The sequence below is a fragment of the Lampris incognitus genome, chromosome 4 (genome assembly GCF_029633865.1).
Source record: "Lampris incognitus isolate fLamInc1 chromosome 4, fLamInc1.hap2, whole genome shotgun sequence".
Taxonomy (NCBI): Eukaryota; Metazoa; Chordata; class Actinopteri; order Lampriformes; family Lampridae; genus Lampris; species Lampris incognitus.
In genome coordinates this window covers 3,521,641-3,540,032 of record NC_079214.1, presented here as the reverse complement: position 1 = coordinate 3,540,032, position 18,392 = coordinate 3,521,641, and the positions used below count along the sequence as shown (strand labels likewise).

At 45.0% G+C, this 18,392-nt stretch overlaps 1 protein-coding gene across 2 annotated transcripts in view; it reads right to left on the bottom strand.

Annotated features, from left to right (window-relative positions):
* cpne7 (copine VII) overlaps positions 1-18,392 on the bottom strand; it is a 103,499-nt gene that overhangs the window by 70,680 nt on the left and 14,427 nt on the right. The window contains exons 2-4 of one of the 2 annotated variants that reach the window (XM_056278127.1): positions 14,310-14,492; positions 12,817-12,915; positions 11,914-12,021 (exon numbers count right to left, since the gene is read on the bottom strand). In XM_056278127.1, coding sequence (XP_056134102.1) covers positions 11,914-12,021; positions 12,817-12,915; positions 14,310-14,492 — 390 coding nt within the window. The remainder of the gene's footprint in view (positions 1-11,913; positions 12,022-12,816; positions 12,916-14,309; positions 14,493-18,392) is intronic. The other variant, XM_056278128.1, reaches the window with a different exon arrangement.

Sequence of the window (18,392 nt, the reverse complement as noted above, 5' to 3'; positions counted from 1 at the left end):
ATTGCCTTATGTGACGTCACTCCTCCTCTTTTAATTGCCTTATGTGACGTCACTCCTCCTCTTTTAATTCCCTTATGCGACGTCACTCCTCCTCTTTTAATTCCCTTATGCGACGTCACTCCTCTTTTAATTCTCTTATGTGACATCTCTCCTCTTTTAATTCTCTTGTGACGTCTCTCCTCTTTTAATTCTCTTATGTGACGTCTCTCCTCCTCTTTTAATTGCCTTATGTGACGTCACTCCTCCTCTTTTAATTCTCTTATGTGACGTCTCTCCTCCTCTTTTAATTGCCTTATGTGACGTCTCTCCTCTTTTAATTGCCTTATGTGACGTCACTCCTCCTCTTTTAATTCCCTTATCTGACGTCTCTCCCCCTCTTTTAATTCTCTTATGTGACGTCTCTCCTCCTCTTTTAATTCCCTTATCTGACGTCACTCCTCCTCTTTTAATTCCCTTATGTGGCGTCACTCCTCCTCTTTTAATTCTCTAGTGGCGTCACTCCTCCTCTTTTAATTCCCTTATGCGACGTCACTCCTCCTCTTTTAATTCCCTTATCTGACGTCACTCCTCCTCTTTTAATTCTCTTATGTGACGTCTCTCCTCCTCTTTTAATTCCCTTATCTGACGTCACTCCTCCTCTTTTAATTGCCTTATGTGACGTCACTCCTCCTCTTTTAATTGCCTTATGTGACGTCACTCCTCTTTTAATTCCCTTATGCGACGTCTCTTCTCCTCTTTTAATTCCCTTATCTGACGTCTCTCCTCCTCTTTTAATTCTCTTATGTGACGTCTCTCCTCCTCTTTTAATTCCCTTATGTGACGTCACTCCTCTTTTAATTCCCTTATGTGACGTCTCTCCTCCTCTTTTAATTGCCTTATGTGACGTCACTCCTCCTCTTTTAATTGCCTTACATGTTGTCACTCCTCCTCTGTTGGAGTGCCTACAGCATCATAGTGTTTTGGAGTATTTATGCTCTTCGCAGTATGGCGCTGACATGTCGATGATGATGATGATGATGATGATGGTGTCTTGGTGGCTGTTATGAGCTTATGGAAGAGTCTGCTGTGAGGACTCGGTCCCCAGCGCCTCCGTTAGATAAACTGCTACAGACAAGTGGCTGATGGACAGTGTGGAAAAGGGCCTGATTTATGAATAGAGTAAATAATGAAAGTGATCTCCATTAAAATGATGTCTTTCAGGATAATTGGGTTTCTGAAGTCATTACGAGGCCAGACAGAGACATGCTATGATAGCAGCTCTGTAATTAGTCTGCCCTTAACTGTTCGACACTGACGAGTTCTCATTCAGCCCGAACCCGTTACCCATCTCCCCCCCCCTCAGCTTTTTTCATCCTCGCTCTACTTCCTGTTTCATCTCTCTGTGCATGGGGGCTGGGATAATGGAAACATGACATGAAAAAGGACTTTAACTTTGAAGTACATAAATCAAAATTACAAACTCAGCTACACCAGCAAGTCACATTAAAGCCAAGCAGCAGTCAGTTGTAAAAGACCTATTACCAAGTTCATACATGTGAGCTTCCACAGCAACATGCAGCATATACCACAGCTCCAGAGAAGCAAAACAGTCAGCACCCCAGTGTCATCAGAACCGGATCATCAGAACTGATTAAATATTTGGTGTGGCCAAGGGAACAATACGAAAAGTGATGAGAAAACATCACAATCAAGGAAAAACTGCCTTGGTGAAGAGAAATGGTGGTCATGAGCAAAAGCTCTCCTACACAGGTAGATGGACACCAAACTATGGCCTCAAAAATAGAAATGAATCACTCAACACTAGTATGACTAAACCCCAAGAAAAGGGCTGATATCTTTGGCAGGTTCAGAGAGTCTTCTGTAAATCATGAAGTCCAGAGACACTGGAGGGGAGCGGAACTACTGTAAAAGGAGCAGCTGCTGAATTTATCCTCAGATCACCAGCATGTAAGAACCAGTAGCATGTAAGAACCAGCAGTGGTGATACATGAGCATGATCAGAGGTGCACATAAGTGGTGCGCAGGTGCGCATGCGGACTTAAAATATTCAACGAGCACCAGATTCAAGTGTTTTACTGCGCATTTGCGTACCAAACATTTTGCAGTGCAGAGTATGAGCCACTGCTTTTAGCCAAAGCTATAGTATGAGCCACTAATTTCTCCAAAATGTCAAAGAAGCAAGCGACGTTGAGTAATTTCTTTGGTGTTCCTCCACCTCCACCAAAGAAACGCCATACTGAACCAGAACCAAAGTCAAAGCGTAAGTTTTCAGAGAAATGGCTGCAGGACATCGGCTGGCTTCAAACAGATGACGCCCGCACTGAGATGTGGTGTAAACTATGTCGGGAAAATCCCACATTAGCGGACAGAAACTGCCACTTTTATATGGGGATGAAAAACTTCAGCCATCCAGCTTTTGATAAGCATGTAAACTGCAGAGAACACCAGAAAGTAGCGGAAGCTATTGCTAACAGGCGCAGCCAGGACCAGAGACCCGGCGGCCCGCTCGACACGTGGCAAGACCGACTGACGGAAGAACAACATCAGGCACTGACAAACATGCTCTGGTTGGCCTTTCACAAAGCCAAACACGCACGTCCTGTGCGTTCATATGAGGAGGATATTCCGCTTCTCAAGAGGTTAGGAGTTAACGTCAGGACTGCTTATCATTCACGAGAAGGGGGATCCCGCATCACGGAGAGCATCGCTCAGACAACAAGTTCAGAGTTAAGTGAAAAACTGAAAGCAGCTGAATTTTGGGGTGTGCTTTTCGATGGATCCGAAGATATAACAAAAACGGAGCAGGAAATTGTGTACATTGTTTCTGTGTCCCGCAACGGAGAATACAGCTCAGACTTCCTTGGATTAATTAATCTGGGGGCCAACCGAACACCACAGGACATAGTGGATGGACTTGTGCAACTGTTCAATGATTGTGGTTTAGCGGAGTGGAAGACAAAGTTGGTGTCGGTATGCAGTGATGGAGCAGCTGTCAACGTTGGAGTTTACAACGGGGTCGTTCCCAAATTACGTCAGATGGTGGATATCGGGGATTCCCTTGTGCATATTCTGTGCACCGCCCACACGCTGGAGAACTGCGCTAAATCAGCTGATCGTGCGGTCCCATACTGTGAGTCATTTAATAAATCTATCATCACTTTGCTAAGCTTTTACTTAAAGAAAGGGGGTGCAAAACGAATTGCACAACTACAAAAGATATGTGAGGAGAAAGCCATTGATTTTGTCAAACTAGGTAAGTTCCACAACATCAGATGGTCTGCATGGAGACAAGAGACTGTTTAAAATATGGAGAATGTTACCAGCCATTCAGATCCAAGTGGCAACAAGTGATGACAGTAGCCTAAAACATATCTGCACAGAGCGTTTTCGTTGTTTCCTAGCCAACATGCTTGATGTTGGGAACATTTTACAGTTCACCTCCCTCAGGTTCCAGAAAGACAATCTGACTATTGGTGATGCAAAGATGAGCTCATGGTTGCTATTGGACAGTTGACGCTACTGATGGGCAGTGAGGGCAAGTACAGGGAGGAGACTGTGGCACATGCTGAAGCTGACAAGGATAAGATTGATGTGTTGAGAGCTTTAATTCATGAATTTGAAAGCAGATATGAATCCCTCAAGTCATGTGATCACTTTTTGATGTTTGATCCTACAACTTGGCCTAATGAAATGAAAGACCTCCACAGTTTTGGCAACACAACACTTAGTAACATCCTTGAGAAATATGAGGCCAGCATGCATGTTGACAAAGATTCAACTTTAAGAGAGTAGGTGCGTTTAAAGCAAGCTGGGAAACGTTTGGCAGCCTCCTCTGTGCATGATCTAGTCAATGTAGTGAACACCAGCAACCCAGGCAGTTAATCCAACATTCAGAAAGTCCTTCTGCTGTCTCTTACACTGCCCTAGAGCAGTGCTGCATGTGAGAGGGGATTTTCACACCTGAATATAATAAAAAACAAGTACAGATCCTGCCTGTCAGCCTATCGCCTCTCATCTCTAATGCACATCCACTTATCGAAGTTCACAACAGAAACCCTTGACCCAAAGCCAGCAGTAGACTTGTGGATGCAAACAGCTAATCGTAGGCTGAAGCAGCGAGAAAGGAGCAGGCCTAGTACATCTGGTGTTTTTGAAATAGAGGAAGACAGTCTGGAGGGGAGTGATGAAGATGACGATGATGTCCTGTAGGATAACAGAACTTTCAGGGCTTTAAATAGCAGTATCTGTTGTGAGTTTGATTTGGTTTTCAGTGTTTGAAAAAGCAGTCATTTGTATATTTAGTTTTCAGTACTTGAAGAGCAGTCATTTCATTTGAAAGTCACATGTATGGCACTTTAAAGAACAGACATTTTGTTGTAACCTACTGCTTTTATTAATTTTCAATTGAAATTAAAGTACATGTAATGTTATCCACGTATCCCTCATATTTTGTTCATTTTGTGAGGTGGGTGGGTCATGGAAAAATGCATTTAAAAAAAGGTGAGCACCAAGCAAGAACCTCAGGTGCTCCTTTGAGAACCAGACCAAAAAAATTATGTGCACCCCTGAGCATGATATACTATATTGTATTACTATATTAGCATGATATATCGTATTACTACATTAGCATGATATATTATATATTACTATATTAATATGATATAGTATTACTATATTATATCATGCTAATATAGTATAGTATTACTATATTAGCATGATATAATATTACTATATTAGCATGATATATTATATCGTATTACTATATTAGCATGATGTATTATATTACTACATTAGCATATATTATATCATATTACTCTATTAGCATGATATATTATATTACTCTATTAGCATGATATATTATATTACTACATTAGCATGATATATTACTATATTAGCATGATATATTATATTGTAGTGAACTCGGGGGGCAGCCCGATTTGCAAATCCTTTTCCACCTATATTCAGTTGAACACACTACAAAGACAAGATATTTCATGTTCAAACTGATAAACTTTGTTTTTTTGCAAATATTCACTCATTTTGAATGTGATGCCTGCAACACGTTCCCAAGAAGCTGGGACAGGGGCATGTTCACCACTGTGTTACACCACCTTTCCTTTTAACAACACTCAATAAGCGTTTGGGAACTGAGGACACTACTTGCTGAAGCTTTGTAGGTGGAATTCTTTCCCATTCTCGCTGATGTACGACTTCAGTTGCTCAACAGTCCGGGGTCTCCGTTGTCGTATTGTGCGCTTCATGATGCTCCACACATGTTCAATGGGAGACAGGTCTGGACTGCAGGCAGGCCAGTCCAGTACCCGCACTCTTTTACTACGAAGCCCCGCTGGTGGAACACCTGCAGAATGTGGCTTGGCATTGTCTTGCTGAAATAAGCAGGGACGTCCCTGAAAAAGACGTCGCTTGGATGGCAGCACATGTTGCTCCAAAACCTGTATGTACCTTTCAGCATTAATGGTGCCTTCACAGATGTGCAAGTTACCCATGATGCCATGGGCACTAACACCCCCCCATACCATCACAGATGCTGGCTTTTGAACTTTGGGCTGATAACAATCTGGATGGTCCTTTTCCTCATTACCCCGGAGGACACCACGTCCATGATTTCCAAAAGCAATGGGAAATGTGGACTCGTCAGACCACAGCACACTTGTCCACTTTGCGTCAGTCCATCTCAGATGAGCTCGGGCCAGAGAAGCCGGCGGGCGGTGTTTCTGGGTGGTGTTGATATCTGGCTTTGGCTTTGCATGGTAGAGTTTTAACTTGCACTTGTAGATGTAGCGACCAACTGTGTTAACTGATGATGGTTTTCCCAAGTGTTCCTGAGCCCACGTGGTAATATCCTTTACACAATGATGTCGGTTTTTAATGCAGTGCCGCCTGAGGGGTCGAAGGTCACGGGCATTCAGTGTTGGTTTTTAGCCTTGCCGCTTACGTGCAGAGATTTCTCCGGATTCTCTGAATCTTGTGATGATATTATGGACTGGAGATGATGAAATCCCTAAATTCCTTGCAACTGTACGTTGAGAAACGTTGTTCTTAAACTGTTGGACTATTTGCTCATGCAGTTGTTTACAAAGTGGTGAACCTCACCCCATCCTTGCTTGTGAACGACTGAGCCGTTCTTCGGGGATGCTCCTTTTATACCCAATCATGACACTCCCCTGTTTCCAGTTAACCTGTTCACCTGTGGAATGTTCCAAACAGGTGTTTTTTGAGCATTCCTCAACTTTCCCAGTCTTTTGTTGCCCCTGTCCCAGCTTCTTTGGAACGTGTTGCAAAAAATAATAAAGTTTATCAGTTTGAACATGAAATATCTGGTCTTCGTAGTGTATTCAATTGAATATAAGTCGAAAAGGATTTGCAAATCATTGTATTCTGTTTTTATTCATGTTTTACACAACATCCCAACTTTATTGGAATTGGGGTTTGTATATTACTATATTAGCATGATATATTATATCGTATTACAATATTAGCATGATATATTATATTATAGTACTATATATTATATTACTACATTAGCATGATATATTATATTACTATATTAGTATGATATATTACTATATTAGAATGATATATTACTATATTAGCATTATATATTACTACATTACCATGATATATTATATTACTATATTAGCATGATGCAGACATACACATATCTGCAACATTACCAAACAACCATGCTATACAAAGGGCTAATTTAAATTACATGTTTTAGACTTGTCCTTGGAGTTGCAGACCGGGTAGCGGATCTTTTCCAGGTTTGGACAGGACAGAATATCGTACAGCCACTGAGCGTGGGTGGGCGGGGCAGCATCCTCCCACCTCAGCAACATTGCACGCCTGGCCAACAGAGAAGCGAAGGACAACGTGCGGCATTTGGATGGGGTCAGGGGTACGTCATCCTTGCCAGTGGTGCCAAACAGGGCGACCACGGGGTTAGGCGAGGACCTTTCCTAGAATACGTTAAGAATCTCCAGCCAAACTGAAGAATTGCTGCCCCATTCTCTTCTGCTTCCTGCTTTTGTTTTTATTTATGTCAGTAATATAACCTGTGAAAGTCTACCAGTTTCCACCCCCCCCCCCGTCTACTATTTACTGATTTACCTACTTTTCTTTCTTTTCTAAACACTAAACCCGACTTCCAGCACTTTCCTGTTTCACTCCAGGGATGAGATATACCCTCTTCCACAGCGCATCCTTGCTTGTAAATGGGGCTAGTGGTGTGGGGGTGGGCAGGGGTGGGGGATGATTGGGAATAAGATTATATGTCATGTTCCTCTATCATTCTTATTTAATGTAAATCTGACTTATATCATGTAAATCTGACTTATATCATGCACTGGTTTTAAAATCTTCGTAAGTATTGCTTGTTGTTTACAATCCAATAAAAACATCTTTGTATATGTGTTATTGTCCAGATGGTCTTCATCAGTGACTTCATCATCTTCCTCTTGTGGAGAGCACACAATCACCGCTCGCTTCACACTGTGGACCAGATGCTCACCAAGAAGCCCTAAGCGTCAACAAGGCTTTGCCCACACACTGCAGTTAGCTGCTGGTGACGGCCTCCAGGACGCACACATCTACCACCTGCCCTGTGAGGGACGGGCCACCTGCCCTGTGAGGGACGGGCCACCTGCCCTGTGAGGGACGGGCCACCTGCCCTGTGAGGGATGGGCCACCTGTCCAGGGTGTTTCCCCGCCTTCTGCCCAACGAGCGCTGAGAAAGACTCCAGCCCCCCACCACCCTGACATGATAAGCGGCTCGGATGATGACTGAATGAATATTTTATGTTAAACGTATGCTGCAGCCTCAAAACGCCATCAACCCCTCATCACCACATCGCCATCAACCCCTCATCACCACATCGCCATCAACTCATCATCACCACATCGCCATCAGCTCCTAATCACCACATCGCCATCAGCTCATCATCACCACATCACCATCAGCTCATCATCACCACATCGCCATCAGCTCCTAATCACATCGCCATCAGCTCCTCATCACCACATTTCCATCAACTCCTCATCACACCATCGCCATCAACTCATCACCACATCGCCATCAGCTCATCATCACCACATCGCCATCAGCTCCTCATCACCACATTTCCATCAACTCCTAATCACAACATCGCCATCAACTCATCACCATATCGCCATCAGCTCATCATCACCACATCGCCATCAGATCATCATCACCACATTTCCATCAACTCCTCATCACAACATCGCCATCAACTCATCACCATATCGCCATCAACTCATCACCACAACATCACCATCAGCTCATCACCACCACATCGCTCCAGAGCCCAGATGTTTACTGAGCATACCATATGTGAAACCCTGCAGTGAAACAGCGAGCAGTACTACCAAACCATGTACAAGTAAATTCATTTATTATGCAGACAAAAATAAAAACAGGACTAACAATTATATTTGCCTCTTGGCCACCACTACGCCCACTCTGAATTTCTTTTTTTCTTTTTTTTCCTCCCTTTTTCTCCCAAATTGTATCAATTACCAATTACCCTACTCTTCTGAGCTATGCCGGTCGCTGCTCCACCCCCTCTGCTCCACCCCCTCTGCTGATCCGGGGAGGGCTGCAGACTACCACATGTATCCTCCCATACATGTGGAGTCACCAGCCGCTTCTTTTCACCTGACAGTGAGGAGTTTCACCAGGGAGACATAGCACGTGGGAGGATCACACTATTCCCCCCAGTTCCCCCTCCCCCCTGAACAGGCACCCCGACCGACCAGAGGAGGTGCTAGTGCAGCAACCAGGACACATACCCACATCCACCTTCCCACCCAGAGACATGGCCAATTGTGTCTGTAGGGACGCCCAACCAAGCCAGTGGTAACACGGGGATTTGAACCAGCGATCCCCATGTTGGTAGGCAACGGAATAGACTGCCACGCTACCTGGATGCTGCCACTCTGAATTTCAGTTGCTATACTTGGTCCATACTTAGTCCATACACGTGTGACATGGTTAGGCTCCAAGCACAGAGCCAGCGGTCAGTAAATTCATCAGTTGTTCTCACACAGACCGAAGGAGGAAAACAAATTCATCAGCTGTTCTCACACAGACAGAAGGAGGAAAACAAATTCATCAGCTGTTCTCACACAGACACGAGGGAGGAAAACAAATTCATCAGCTGTTCTCACACAGACACGAGGGAGGAAAACAAATTCATCAGCTGTTCTCACACAGACACGAGGGAGGAAAACAAATTCATCAGCTGTTCTCACACAGACACGAGGGAGGAAAACAAATTCATCAGCTGTTCTCACACAGACAGAAGGAGGAAAACAAATTCAACAGCTGTTCTCACACAGACACGAGGGAGGAAAACAAATTCATCAGCTGTTCTCACACAGACACGAGGGAGGAAAACAAATTCATCAGCTGTTCTCACACAGACACGAGGGAGGAAAACAAATTCATCAGCTGTTCTCACACAGACACGAGGGAGGAAAACAAATTCATCAGCTGTTCTCACACAGACACGAGGGAGGAAAACAAAGACAAAACTCAGCAATTGTCTTTTTTCCTGGAACATAATATACCACAATTAACTTTGCTTGAGTTGTGGGAGCCTCTCGTATATGTGCTGAACAGTAGTGGTCCAACATGGAGAGATGTACAAACTAATCAGCATGCAAGCCGTGCCTGCTGACCAACACACAAACACACAACCTGGTTTAAGGAGCACAGACCTGGACCCTGAGTAACGCCAAGAAACAATACGGCGACCAACAGGGGGATCGGCGGTTCGAATCCCCGTGTTGCCTCCGGCTTGGTCGGGCGTCCCAGCAGGCACAATTGGCCATGTCTGTGGGTGGGAAGCCGGATGTGGGTATGTGTCCTGGTCACTGCACTAGCGCCTCCTCTGGTTGGTTGGGGCGCCTGTTTGGAGGGGAGGGGGAGCTGGGGGGAATAGTGTGATCCTCCCCCGTGCTATGTCCTCCTGGTGAAACTCCTCACTGTCAGGTGAAAAGAAGCAGCTGGTGAATCCACATGTATGGGAGGAGGCATGTGGTAGTCTGCAGCCCTCCCCGGATCAGCAGAGGGGGTGGAGCGACTGGGACGGCTCGGAGGAGTGGGGTAATTGGCCAAACACAATTGGGGAGAAAAACGGGAAAAATCCAAAAACAAAAAAACAAAAAAAAAACTGAATAGGAGGAGAAGACTGAGGTGCAGCAGGAATCAGATACAACACGCCAGGTACAGGATCTTGTATATTTAGTTCCACGTGGAGGTTTTCCCTGTTACCACTGCATAATGTCATGGTTCATTTCCTGATCAGATTTGTGTGATTTGCAAATGGAAATAAACGCACACAGGGTAGAGAATTCCCCGCTGCAGTGTTTAATACTCTTGAGCCTTCAGGTTCTGAAATTTCATATTCAGAACCTGTCTGTCATCTCTCTTCCATAGATGATAAGTTACATTTCTTTCTAATTTTTCCCTTTTTCTTCCAATTTAGTGGCCAATCGCTCCCTATTCTAATCCAAACACCCACCCTCATACTGCATAAGTTCACCAACTACATCTCTCCGGCCGGCAGTCTCAAAGGAGACACCTTGCCACTTTGGTGACCAGGCGAATCCAGGCCGAACCACTTTTTCCCCACACACAGAGACGCACTCGTGTGATTATTGCTGCTTCATCGAGTCCGGCCATAGTTGGCAAGGTTTTGAATTTGATGTGGGCAGCTCCACTGGGAGCCAGTGGAGGGATATGAACAGTGGAGGGATATGAACAGTGGAGGGATATGAACAGCGAGGTGACATGTGCTATTTTGGGTTGGTTGAAGACCAGATGTGCCGCCGCGTTCTGGATCATTTGCAGAGAGTTGCAAGTGCATGCAGGGAGACCTGCCAGTAAGGAGTTGCAGTAGTCAGTACATGATATTACAAGAACCTGTACCAGGAGCTGTGCTGCATGCTCAGACAGGTAGGGTCTAACTTTCCTGATGTTGTACAGGGCAAATCGGCACGACCAAGCAATCAAGGCCACAGCATCTTAAGGCACATAAAGTAAGAACAAGGACTGAAGACGTTAACGGCATAAGGTGCAATGATGAGCTGATGAGAGAAATAATTAGATTTATGTCTCGATAAATGCTCGATAATCCAGGGAAGGAAATCCCAGAAAGGTGAATCAGTTCATCCGGACACGTTTACTGAGAGAAATGTTTCATCATCATCTAAGTGACCTCTTCAGTCTCACCTGACTGCAGGTGTCCCCACCCTTATAAACAATACAGTGACTGCAGGTGTGGGTATACCTGCAGTCACTGTATTGTTTATAAGGGTGGGGACACCTGCAGTCACTGTATTGTTTATAAGGGTGGGGGTACTTGCAGTCACTGTATTGTTTATAAGGGTGGGGACACCTGCAGTCACTGTATTGTTTATAAGGGTGGGGACACCTGCAGTCACTGTATTGTTTATAAGGGTGGGGGTACTTGCAGTCACTGTATTGTTTATAAGGGTGGGGACACCTGCAGTCACTGTATTGTTTATAAGGGTGGGTATACCTGCAGTCAGGTGAGACTGAAGAGGTCACTTAGATGATGATGAAACGTTTCTGTCAATAAACGTTGTATCCAGATGACCTGATGGAACTCTCTGGGAATTAGATGTATCCCAAAGAGTTATGGGAAAAGCACAGGGACTTGTAAGTACAACAACAAAACATCAACAGGACTCTCGTTGTATACTTCAGCTGCTATTATACCAAAGCTCACACAGCATCTCACCACCGCATCCAGTCCAGCATGTCTTCAGAGGGACAGTCGGCGCTGTACTAAACCATGTTTCATGATAAACCACGCTGGCATCTCTACCATTTTTTATTATTCTTACCTTATCATCCAGCTTCTTGGCACAGAAAAAGAGCTCCACATATCCATTGTTACCAGAAATTTCCTCAGCATGTACCTGAAAGGAAAGAGAATATATCACCGCACAGTCCTTGTTTCAGTCCTTTTACTCTGCGAGGTAAATTGACATTATGTACACAGGCCACGTATGAAAATTTCCAGCAAAGCAGGTATGAAAACAATGACAGCACAGGTATTTGATATATTTGCTAAATGGCATTTTGTTATGTAATACAGTTGTCTGCTGGATGCTGTCATGTAATTGAGAAATCTGCCATTATTGCAATTCCCACAGTGGTACCAGAACCTCAACAGCTTAACTTCCATCCATCCATCCATCCATCCATCCATCCATTATCTGAACCGCTTATCCTGCTCTCAGGGTCGCGGGGATGCTGGAGCCTATCCCAGCAGTCATTGGGCAGCAGGCAGGGAGACACCCTGGAGAGGCTGCAAGGCCATCACAACACACACACACACCTAGGGACAATGTAGTACGGCCGATTCACCTGACCTACACGTCTTTGGACTGTGGGAGGAAACCGGAGCACCCGGAGGAAACCCACGCAGACACGGGGAGAACATGCAAACTCCACACAGAGGACGACCTGGGACGACCCCCAAGGTTGGACTAGCCCGGGGCTCGAACCCAGGACCTTTTTGCTGTGAGGCGACCGCACTAACCACTGCACCACCGTGCCGCCACAGCTTAACTTGACAAAGTAAAATTCATTAGATTTCAAAAACTGTCTGAATGGGAAAATATCTAAATCCAGCAAAAACAAAAAAATTCCACACATTTTTTTTCAAGACCGACACTAGGAAAGCCTCTGTAATGCATCAAGTATGCTTCTCAACCGATTTCATTTTCTTCAAGCGGCATGACACTATCCAGATGAATCAGACCTACCGTTATAATGGACTTCCCAGCGTACTTCCCGTACTTTAACAACAGCGGTTTCACCATCTTCTTCTGGGCCACAATCTGCAGAAAACACAGTAAACATCACTCACACAGCAGAAGAATCAAAACCATGGACAACATTATGGCTTATAGTCCCCCTGCTGATGTACACACATCTTCCACACAATAATACAACCAGAGTTTTGTTTTAATAAACTGAGGAAGTATTGGTCAGTAACAAACATTCTGTGTCTACAGCACCACATCGATGTCGGTACAGAAGCAGTACATTAATGCTATCAATCAGTAGAGCAAACAGACATGACGTGTACACGTGTTCCACTAATTATCATCACAAATACAAACTCTGCTGTCAAATGTTCCGCTGGGAAGATGGCGGCGCGAACTCCTGTTTGCGGCGGCCTCACCCAGTACCGACTATGCAGTGTCTTTGTCCACGTCTATGTCTGAGTTTGTGTCATTGTGTGAAGTTTGCGAGGATTTACGTCTGTGATCATCGATTTCGTTGACTGGCTGGGAGAGCTGGCGCTGGATCGGCTGAGAGAACTTGGTCTGCTGCGTCCTGTGGGCCCGGGGACCACGGCCCTGCCCGGAGCTGCGCCTGAAGAGGAAACACTGAGGCGGTCTGACAGGACGCGGAAGCGGGCAGGCTAAGCCAACTGCTAGCCCATGCTGACCAACTGTTCTGGTAACACCGAGGCGGTCTGGCAGCAGCCTCGCCTAGCGTCAACTGTGCAGTGTTTTTGTCTGCGTCTGCATTTGTGCGTTCGTGTGGAGTGCGGGGAGGCGTGTCGAAGGCGTCTGGCTGGGAGAGCTGGCGCTGGATCGGCTCGGAGAGCTTGGTCTGCTGCGTCCGGTGGGCCCAGGGACCACAGCCCTGCCCAGAGCTGTGCCTGAAGAGGAAAGACCGAGGGCGGTCTGACAGGACATGGGAGCGGGGCAGGCTAAGCAAACTGCTCGCCCATGCAGACCGACTCAGTCATCCTGGCTGGTGTTCGTTCTCTGGACAGAGGAATTTCTGACTGTGTTGCACTGACTGGACTGTGTTGTTGACTGTTGTGTCTTTTCTTTTGCTTTGTTCTCTCCGTTTGTATGTTTTTGGTGTCGTTTTTGGGAAATTTTGGAGTGTTTTTATCGTTTGTGTTGCACCGCTGTGGGCTGGGAGAAACGAAAGTTTGTTTCTTTTGTGTATGCAAGTACGTAAATGAAATGACAATAAATTGTTCCTGAATCCTGAAATAATCTCTCTTGGGTAAGACTCTCAGTCCAGTGTTCTGAAAGTGTTCTTTAAAGGCTAGTGGAATAAAAGGCTGTAATCAAAACCAGTCCCACTGCAGAATCTACTTCCAAATCTTCCATGCTACTATCTCGCTCGGCCTTGTTTAGTCCTACGGTGCATTGCAGGGGTTTCAGAGACCAGCTGAGACAAATGAGGTGAGTCAGACTCTGCCTACCTGGCCAAGAGTACACTCCACCCCGCCCAGGAAGTCATCGTCGCGGGTCCCGATGCTGTGTGTGCCGTGAATATCGTAGACCTCGAAACGCAACTTCTGGACCTCCTCAAAGTAGTAGTCCAACGTGAAGACCTTAGCAAAGACTGGATGCAGGTTGCTCTTGATCACCTCCGTCCTGTCCAGCTGCAGTTACAAGACAAAACACATTCAACACAACACATTCAACACATTCAACACAACACATTCAACCCTCAACGTGCTGGCTTTGTAATGTAGCTCTTCTGTATGCAAGTTATTATAAAGTCATATATACCTGTATGTGTGTGTGTGTGTGTGTGTGTGTGTGTGTGTGTGTGTGTTCAAATTGGGCTGGGGCTGTCCGGGGCTCAGCACTGCCACATTATAACACCGTCCAAAAAAAAAAAAAAAAAATCTTCCATCAACAATTAATTCATTCATACATTTGTACTCTGCCTTACTGTTAAAAGTCAGCTGTATCTGTATAGCCCATTATCACAAATTACAAATTAGGCTCAGGGGGCTTTACAGCACCACAACATCCTGTCCTTAGACCAGGGGTCTCAAACTACCAGCCTGCGAGGCAGTTTTGTGCAGCCTGCACTATGTTTTACATTTATTAAGAGATCCAGACCGCGTATCCATTTGCATACTACTTCAGTGTTGTTGTTTTTTTTTTTACATTTGTGTTTCTAGTACAACTAGGGGAGAGCGGGGTGATTTGAGCCTGTGGGGAAGTTGAGCCACCCCATGTTTCTAGGCAACCATGGACAAAATTGGTCATGTGACCACACATTTTTGAAGAGTCGTCCATTTTACTGAGCCTGTGATGGAGAGAGGCCCATGGAATAAGTGGTAAGCACATTTCAGTTCAAAAGCTGTTTTTTGCCAGGAGAAGGCATCTTTATTCGGAAACATCAGTCTCATCCCAAACACAATGGCAGAACGGATCCGCGAGCTGTCAGTCGACATTTACACACAGTTGTGCTCTAAAACAAACAATTTCACGCACTATTCTCTGGCACTTGATGAGAGCACAGATGTAAATGGCAATGCTAAGCTCGCTATACATTCATAAATCATCACAATGTGAAGTTTGCAGATGAGAATGAAATGTCCCATGGTCCTGTCATAGACTGGTTCTCCAAATGGTGTCAGGAAGCCTTTTTGGAATTAAATGTGACTAAGACCAAAGACATGTGTATTGACTTTAGACATAATTCCTCCAACCCGTTCAACACTAAGATTAATGGTCATGAGGTTGAAATTGTTGAGTCATACAAGTACTTGGACACTATAATTGATAACAAGCTGAACTTTGATTGTAATACCAATTTGCTATGCAAAAAAAAGCCAACAGCGCCTCTTTTGTCTGAGGAAGCTGACTGAGTTGGGTGTTGACAGGTCCCTGATGAATTTGTTCTACAGATCTTTCATTGAGTCGGTTATTACTTTTTCTTTTATCGGTTGGTATGCCTCTCTCAATCTTAAGCAGAAAAATGCACGAACAAAGGTGATCAAGGTCTGCAGTAGCATCACAGGTACCAACAGAAAAGTCTGTCTAGGGCCGCTCTGGTGGCCGAGGGGAATAAACCCCTGTTCTTGCAGTCCGCTCGTCATGTGGCTGGGAGGTTCGTATCCCAGACTCGCCGTAACCGGTCACGGACAGAGTCCACGCCACGCAACCGAAAGCATTCTCCCTACGCCTCCTTCGCGGCTTGAAGGTGATGCAATCCATGCGAGGAGGCTTCAGTGTGTAAAATAGCGAGAGCAGCTGACACGAGTTTGAAGGAAGCTGGTGTTACACCTATCTCCTTCCTGTGGAAACGTGAGCCAGGGGAGTTATTCCACAAGAGTTCCGGCCATATGTCATTGGGTTAATCGGGTGGGATAAGGGGGAAAACTAGAAATACATTTAAAAAAAAAAAGAAAAGTCTGTCTGATTTATACAAGCAGATCTTAAGGAAAGTAGAATCCATCCTGTCTGACAGCACCCAGCCCCTGCACCTAGAGTTTCAGACCTAGAGTTTCACACCTAGTTTAACACCTGGAGTTTCAGACCTAGAGTTTCACACCTAGTTTAACACCTGGAGTTTCAGACCCAGAGTTTCACACCTAGTTTAACACCTGGAGTTTCAGACCTAGAGTTTCACACCTAGTTTAACACCTGGAGTTTTAGACCTAGAGTTTCAGACCTAGAGTTTCACAGCTAGAGTTTCACACCTGGAGTTTCACACCTAGAGTTTCACACTTAGAGTTTCACACCTGGAGTTTCACACCTAGAGTTTCACACCTAGAGTTTCAGACCTTGCTTTCTGGTTTCCGCTTTAAATACACAGTAGTCCTCGGTGAAGCAGCAATCATTGGCAACGCTGTCTTCGGGAGGGGGGCGGAGTTGGCTTGTGTTCGTCATGTGAATGCGTCTCTGTGTGTGTCGGAAAAACAGTGGTTCGGCTTGGATTCGCCTTGTCACGAAAGTGGGGAGGCGCTTTCCTTCGAGACTGCCGGCCGGAGAGATGCAGTTGGCGAACGCATGCAATACGAGGGTGGGTGTTTGAATTAAAATAGGGATCAATTGGCCACTAAATTGGGAGAAAAAAGGGAAAAATCAGAAATAAATTTATTAAAAAAAAATAAATACACAGTAGTCAAAACCAACAGATACCAACACTCCATTCCCTCAGCCATTTCACTGCTAAACTCCAACAGTAAGGGGTAATACCAGCTCCACCTTGATAAACACTGCTTACTGTTGCATTGCTTCTCGTTGGCTGTGTTCTCCTCACCACATGTTATGTTTATTTGTATATATTTGCCTTATGTGTTCTGTAGAGTGTTTGTGTGTTTAAATGTTGCTGCTGCAACACAACAATTGCCCCACTGGGGACAAATAAAACCTACTTGACTTGACCATACAGGAAGTCCCCTGGTTATGAATGAGTTCCGTTTGAGTCTGTTCTTATGTCGACTTTGTATGTAAGTCGGAACAGTTACCATCTAGCGTCAACTATTCAAATGTTTGTCTTCATGTATAGTATATATTTTACCTAAACCACCATAAATATAATAATGCAGCAATAATAATAAGTCTAACTACAGTACAGTGTTTATAATTGAGAGACAGAATGTGTGTATAGGTATAAAAAACATTTCTTACACTCTCCACCTGCCACTGTCCCGCAACCGGCGGAGGCCGGCCGTTTGACGCCAGAAAGGAGAGCCCACTCGGGGCTCCCCTCCCCTCCCCACCTCACCGGGTAAGTGGAAGTGTTTTACCTCCCCAGCCACGTTATTTCTTCCACTTTCGTTTCAGTCGTGGTCGTTTTCCTCTTCTTCGGTGCATCACCGTCACTTGTATCAGATTTACCCTTTGAAGCCGTGATTACGAGGGTAACACACGAAATTTTAAAGTCAAAATGTAACCAAGTATCTATTTGTCCCTCTTTTTAAATAGAAATAAATCAAGATGAGACCAGATTTAAATTGTACTGTAACAGGAGTACTATTCCAGGGTCTGGTAGTAGTCTGGTAGTAGTATGGTAGTAGTCTGGTAGTAGTATGCTACCTAAGTCCAAATAATTAACTAATGAACTGAAACGTATCCTCCCTCAAATAAACGTCAACCCTTTGTTTCAAGTAAACGTACAAAAGAAATAAAATAAAATAAAATATCTTCTGCTATAATTTGCACGTTATGACTTATAAATGGGCGAACTCAGCAAAGACACAACACACCCAGGTCAGTCTGTCTGTCTGTCTGTCTGTCTGTCTGTTCCCTTGCCATCAGGGAAAAGATACCGCACCATCAAAACCCGGACTAACAAGCTGAGGAACAGCCTCTTCCCCACAGCTGCAGCCTCCATCACCCCCCCCCCCACACACACACACAACCCCACACACCTACACCCACACACACACACCCACCCACACCCCCCCCACACACACACACACACACCCCCACCCACGCACACCCACCCATACACCTGCTGAGGACCAACTGGTACTAAAGCCGCTGAAATATGGACGACTATGTGCAATGCACCATTTTGAACTTTAAAAGCCGCT